The sequence below is a fragment of the Nycticebus coucang genome, chromosome 22, assembly GCF_027406575.1.
Source record: "Nycticebus coucang isolate mNycCou1 chromosome 22, mNycCou1.pri, whole genome shotgun sequence".
In the NCBI taxonomy this organism is placed as follows: Eukaryota; Metazoa; Chordata; class Mammalia; order Primates; family Lorisidae; genus Nycticebus; species Nycticebus coucang.
Window position 1 is genome coordinate 33,612,492 of NC_069801.1, and position 6,652 is coordinate 33,619,143.

Here is a 6,652-nt window from a genome sequence, read left to right on the forward strand (position 1 = left end):
GTAGTCCCAGCTACTCGGGAGACTGAGGCAAGAGAATCGCTTAAGCCCAGGAGTTGGAGGTTGCTGTGAGCTGTGTGAGGCCACGGCACTCTACCGAGGGCCACAAAGTGAGACTCTGTCTCTACAAAAAAAAAAAAAGAAAAAGAAAATATCACCAGGACAGGGCTATCTAAAGACACATTCAGTAGTGTGTTAACTGTACAAAAAAAGACACTGTACGGTTTAAAAACAAATCTTACACAGCCTTCCATTTCAATTTTTCTCTTTAAAAGGAGTGAGTTGTGTACAGGGGGGTTAAATGCTTTATAGACAAGAAAAAAAAACTGCGCTAGAACCAACTTATTCATCATCATCATTTTCTTCTTCATCTTCCTCATCCTCTTCGTCCTCTTCATCATCCTCCTCTTCCTTCTTTTTCTTGCTTTTTTCAGCCTTGACGACTCCCTTTTTCGCTGCATCTGGCTTTCCTTTAGCTCAGTATGCAGCAATATCCTTTTTGTATTTTTCCTCATCCGCAGCAGTGTTATTCCACATCTCCCCCAGCTTCTTTGCAACATCACCAATGGATAGGCCGGGATGTTCTCCTTTGATTTTTGGGCAATACTCAGACCAGAACAAGAAAAAGGCCGAAGGAGGCCTCTTGGGTGCATTGGGATCCTGAACTTCTTTTTTGTTTCCCCTTTAGGAGGGATATAGGCTTTCATTTCTCTTTCTTTTTTTTTTTTGTAGAGACAGAGTCTCACTTTATGGCCCTCGGTAGAGTGCCGTGGCCTCACACAGCTCACAGCAACCTCCAACTCCTGGGCTTAAGCTATTCTCTTGCCTCAGCCTCTTGAGTAGCTGGGACAACAGGTGCCCACCACAATGCCCCGCTATTTTTTGTTGTTGCAGTTAATTGTTGTTTAGCAGGCCTGGGCCGGGTGCGAACCTGCCTGCCTCGCTGTATGTGGCTAACCTCCTAAGCACTGAGCTACAGGCGCTGAGCCAACATACATTTTTTTATGAGACCCTAAAATGTGGGAAAAGAATAGTTATAGGATTTTAGAGTAGGGAAGGGCATTGTTGATAATAACTTTTTTTTTTTTTTGTAGAGACAGAGTTTCACTTTATGGCCCTTGGTAGAGTGCCGTGGCATCACACAGCTCACAGCAACCTCCAACTCCTGGGCTTAAGCGATTCTCCTGTCTCAGCCTCCTGAGTAGCTGGGACTACAGGCGCCCGCCACAACGCCCGGCTATTTTTTTTTTTTTTTTTTTTTGGTTACAGTTCAGCCGGGGCCGGGTTTGAACCCGCCACCCTCGGTATATGGGGCCGGCGCCTTAACAACTGAGCCACAGGCGCCGCCCTCATTTCTCTTTCATAACGGGCCTTGTCCGCCTTTGCCGTATCTTCAGATTTTCCTTTCTCTTTAGCAGACATGGTCTTCCACCTCTCTGAGCACTTCTTAGAAAACTCTGAGAAGTTGACTGAAGCATCTGGGTGCTTCTTCTTGTGCTCCTCCTGACAAGTTTGCACAAGGAATGCGTATGATGACATTTTGCCTTTCGGCTTCTTAGGATCTCCTTTGCCCATGTTTAGTTATTTTTCCTCAGTGAAGCACAGAGTCACCCAGTGCCTGTCCGGCTCTCACTTGCCCCAGTGCTGTTCTATGGAGCTCAATGTACTGCAATGGCTGTGAGAGCGGGGGCCAGACACCAAAGAAAACACTTTTAAGATTCTTTTTTTTTTGTAGAGACAGAGTTTCACTTTATGGCCCTCGGTAGAGTGCCGTGGTGTCACACAGCTCACAGCAACCTCCAACTCCTGGGCTTAGGAGATTCTCCTGCCTCAGCCTCCCGAGTAGCTGGGACTACAGGTGCCCGCCACAACGCCCGGCTATTTTTTTGTTGCAGTTTGGCCGGGGCTGGGCTTGAACCCGCCACCCTCGGTATATGGGGCCAGCGCCCTGCTCACTGAGCCACAGGTGCCACCCACACTCTTAAGATTCTTAAAAGGGGGACAGTGCCTGTAGCTCAAAGGAGTAGGGTGCCAGCCCCATATTCCAGAGGTGGCGGGTTCAAACCCAGCCCTGGCCAAAAACTGCAAAAAAAAAAAATAAAAAGGATTCTTAAAAGGGTCTCGGGGCTCATATCACAGTAGTTGCAGCACCAGCCACATACACTGAAGTTGGTGGGTTCAAACCCGGCCTGGGCCAGTTAAACAACAGCCCAGAGAGACAGAAGCAACGCAGAGAAGGAAGTGACTTGAGAGCACAGCCACCACCATGAGCCTCCTCAACAAGCCCAAGAGCAAGATGACCCTAGAGGAGCTACAGAAGCGGGAGGAAGAAGAATTTAACACTGGTCCACTCTCTATGCTCACACAATTAGTCAAGAACAACACTCAAGTGCTTATTAATTGCCGCAATAACAAGAAACTCCTGGGCCGGGTGAAGGCCTTTGATAGGCACTGCAACATGGTGCTGGAGAATGTGAAGGAGATGTGGACTGAGGTCCCCAAAAGTGGCAAGGGTAAGAAGAAGTCTAAGCCAGTCAACAAAGATCACTATATCTCCAAGATGTTCCTGTGTGGGGACTCGGTCATTGTGGTCCTGCGGAACCCACTTATTGCTGGCAAATAGGGCCCTCTTCCCCGCAGACAGCTTGCTCCCCCGTCCTGTGAAGGCCTGCTCTTTGTGATGGGAATAATAAAGCCCTGTGGGGTTTTTTTCTAAAAAAAAAAAAAAAAAAACAGCCTAAGAGTTTGAGGTTGCTGTCAGCTGTGATGCTATGGCACTCTACCGAGGGCAACATAGTGAGACTCTGTCTCGAAAAAAAAATTTTTTTTTTCTTAAAAGAGCTGGGCACGGTGGCTCACACCTATAATTCTAGCATGCTGGGAGGCCAAGGCAGGTGGATTGCCTGAGCTCACATGTTTGAGACCAGCTTGAGCAAGAGCAAGACCCTGTCTCTAAAAATAGCCCAGTGTTGTGGTGGGTTCCTGTAGTCCCAGCCACTTGGGAGGCTCAGTGTCAAAAAAAAAAAAATTATTATTATTTTTTTTTTTTTTTTTTTGAGACAGAGCCTCAAGCTGTCACCCTGGGTAGAGTGACATGGCATCACAGCTCACAGCAGCCTCCAACTCCTGGGCTCAAGCGAGTCTCCTGCCTCCGCCTCCCAAGTAGCTGGGACTACAGGCACCCGCCACAACACCTGGCTATTTTTTGGTTGCAGCCATCATTGTTGGTTGTTGGGTCCGGGCTGGATTCAAACCCGCCAGCTCTGGTGTATGTGGCTGGCGCCTTAGCTGCTTGAGCCACAGGCGCCGAGCCAAAAAAAAAAAGATTATTAAAAGAGTAGAAAAGAGTTTCTGAAGCATCTACATTCTTAGTAGCCCCTTGTTTATTTGAGAGGATCTATAAGATATGCACAAATTGTACTGACACATACATGTCCAGTCTATGAAAATAAGGTCAACTTAAGGAGGTGATCAAGGTAGGAGGTGGTCAACTATGGAGGTTCCACCATATAAATCCCTGTGTCACATGGTTTGGATTAAGGATTATGTACAAATTATTCATAATGTTTGTGTTCTGATCATGAAACCAAAATAAGAAAATATTGATTATGAAATATATAAGTTAGCATGAAAATAGAGTTCAGACATGTATTCCAATGTCCCTGGAAATTTTAGAAATGATTAAAATAGTATTTCATTATTATTATTATTATTATTTTTGAGAGAGAGTTTCACTATGTCACCCTCAGTAGAGTGCTGTGGCATCACAGCTCACAGCAACCTCAAACTCTTGGACTGCAGCAATTCTCTTGCCTCAGCCTCCCAAGTAGCTGGTACTATAGGCACCCACCACAACACCTGGTTACTTTTTTGTTGTTGTTGCAGTTGTCCTTGTTGTTTAGCAGGCCTGGCCGGGTTCAAACCCACCAGCTCTGATGTATGTGGTCAGTGCCCTAACCACTGAGCTATAGGTGCTGAGCCTAAAATAGTATTTTAATTTATTTAAGAAGGTATGGTTTATTTGATAAATGCAATGGCACAATTAGTCATCCACCTGGAATAAAATGAGATTGATTTCCCAAACTCAATCTGGATTTATAAACTTAACTACATTCAGAAATACATTCTGGCTACCTGGGAGGCTGAGACAAGAGAATTGCTTGAAGCTAGGAGTTCCAGGCTGTAGTGTGCTAAATAGTGCCTGTGAATAACCAGTGCACACCAGCCTGGGCAACATTAGTGAGACCTCATCTCTGAAATAAAGGAAGAAAGAGAGAGAAAAAGAAAGATAAAGAGGAAGGGAGGGAAGAAAGAAAGAAATGAAGGAAGGAAAAAAAGGAAGCAGAAGAAGGAAATGAAGGAATGAAGAAAGGCAGGAAGAAAGGAAGAAAGAAAGAAATTAATTCTGGATTTGGATGCACTAAAGTTTAAATATAAAAAACATTAAAAATATAAAATAGGGGCAGCGCCTGTGGCTCAAGGAGTAGGGCGCCGGTCCCATATGCCAGAGGTGGCGGGTTCAAACCTAGCCCTGGCCAAAATAAAAAAAAAAAAAAATGTAAAATAAAGGGCTGAGCATGGTGGCTCACACCTATAATCCTAGCACTCTGGGAGGCTGAGAGGTGTGGATTGCCTGAACAAGAGAAAAAATAGCCCATTGTGTTGAGTGCCTGCGGTCCCAGCTACTCGGGAGGCTGAGGTAAGAGTATCACTTGAGCCCAGGAGTTTGAGGTTGCTGCAAGCTATGACACCATGGCAGTCTATTAAGGGTGACAAAGTGAAAAGACAAAAAAGACAAAAAAAAAAAAAAAGGAAAAGAAATGTAAAATAAAATTTTGAAGTCTAAATGTATAGCTTATGATTTATAAAGACTTTTTTTTTGAGACAGAGCTTCAAGCTGTCGCCCTGGATAGAGTGCTGTGGCATCACAGCTCACAGCAACCTCCAACTCCTGGGCTCAGGCGATTCTCCTTGCCTCCACCTCCCAAGTAGCTGGAAATACAGGCACCCGCCACAACGCCCGGCATTTTTTTGGTTGCAGCCGTCATTGTTGTTTGGCGGGCCTGGGCTGGATTCGAACCTGCCAGCTCAGGTGTATGTGGCTGGGGCCTTAGCTGCTTGAGCCACAGGCACCAAGCCTATAAAGACCTTTTAAACAAGAGAAAAATTCAGGAGGTTATAGCAAAGTTAGGTTTATTAGACTTCATAAAAATCCTTTTTTTTTTTTTGAGACAGAATCTCACTTTATCTCACCCTGGGTAGAATGCCATGGCATTACAGCTCACAGCAACCTCAAACTCTTGGGCTCAAGCAATTCTCTTGCCTCAGCTTCCCAAGTAGCTGGGACTCCCAGCACCACCACAATGCCTGGATAGTTTTAGAGATGAGGTCTCACTCTGGCTCAGGCTGGTCTTGAACTTGTGAGCTTAGGCAATCCACCCACCTTGGACTCCCAGAGTGCTAGGATTACAGATGTGAGCCACCTTGCCTGGCCCATTTTTTAAAATTCTTTTAAACTACTTTTTTTTTTTGAGACAGGTTCTTATTCTGTCTGAAGTGGTATGATCATAGCTCACTCTAACCCTGAACTCCTGCCCTCAAGCAATCTTTTGCCTCATCCTCCTGAGTAACTGGGATTACAGATTCAAGCCACCATGTGCTATAAAAAGCCAAGAAAAAGAGAATAAAGCCAAAGATAAAAATATTTGCAAAGCATGGAATTGAAAGGGGGTTAAACTTGTACTACACAAGTATTTCAAAACTGGTTTTTAAAAAAAGACAACTGTGTGTAGCAGTAGGGGGCTGTAGGTTACCCCATTAACCTCCCTTTTCTAAGTTTCCCCTCAGGAAGAGAGGCCTGTGAGAGCCACAGAGGAGATGCTCTCCAAAGATTATGGCACAGTACATCTGAGCAGTGCAGGGTTGAACTGTGTGTACAACCTCTACCTCCAAGAAGAGAATCTGCTGTGAGAAGTGGAAGTGGGTGACAACTTTCAACTTCCATACTTTTGGGATTTGGCATGGCACTCTTGCCAAGGCACACTCTCCTTGTAGTAGTCCCAGCCAATGACTGAGCCCAGCCGGCACGTAGAGGTGGGCCACTTCCACCCAATGTGGGACTCCTCCAGTGGGCAATCGGCCTGGCCTGGACTTTTTCAGAGCTACACTACACTCTGGGCCCCTTCCCACCCAATCTTCCTTCTTTCTTCCTTTCCTTTCATGGGTGTCAGGCCTGCATCATGGCCTGAAGGCTTTTCCTGGATACTCCTGCTTCCTCTCATTTATCTTTCACAGGCAATTCTCCTTTGAATTTCTGATTCTATCCTTAGCAGCTGCCTGCAGGAGGACTTGAGGTTACCCTGTTTCTGAGAAACGGTTTGGTCTGTGTGCTACCATAATAAGAGCCTAAAACATATGGTATTGGCTTTATCACTGGACAGCAGACAGAAGCTGGAAGGGCTTTTTTTTTTTTTCTTTTTCTGAGACTTTGTCACCCTTGTTAGAGTGCCATGGCATTAGAGCTCACAGCAACCTCTGACTCCTCTTGGGCTTAGGTGATTCTCTTGCCTCAGCCTCCCGAGTAGCTTGGATTACAGGTGCCCGCCACAACGCTGGCTATTTTTAAAGATGGGGTGTTACTCTTGCTCAGGCTGGT

The 6,652-nt window shown here is 45.6% G+C and overlaps 1 protein-coding gene across 1 annotated transcript; it reads left to right on the forward strand.

Moving 5' to 3' along the window:
* Positions 1 to 2,037: 2,037 nt before the first annotated feature.
* On the forward strand, positions 2,038 to 2,723 carry LOC128574493 (small nuclear ribonucleoprotein Sm D2-like). The gene has a single exon (XM_053575087.1). The coding sequence runs from the start codon at positions 2,264 to 2,266 to the stop codon at positions 2,618 to 2,620; it is 357 nt and encodes a 118-aa protein (XP_053431062.1). The 5' UTR covers positions 2,038 to 2,263; the 3' UTR covers positions 2,621 to 2,723.
* The last annotated feature ends 3,929 nt before the right edge of the window (positions 2,724 to 6,652 follow it).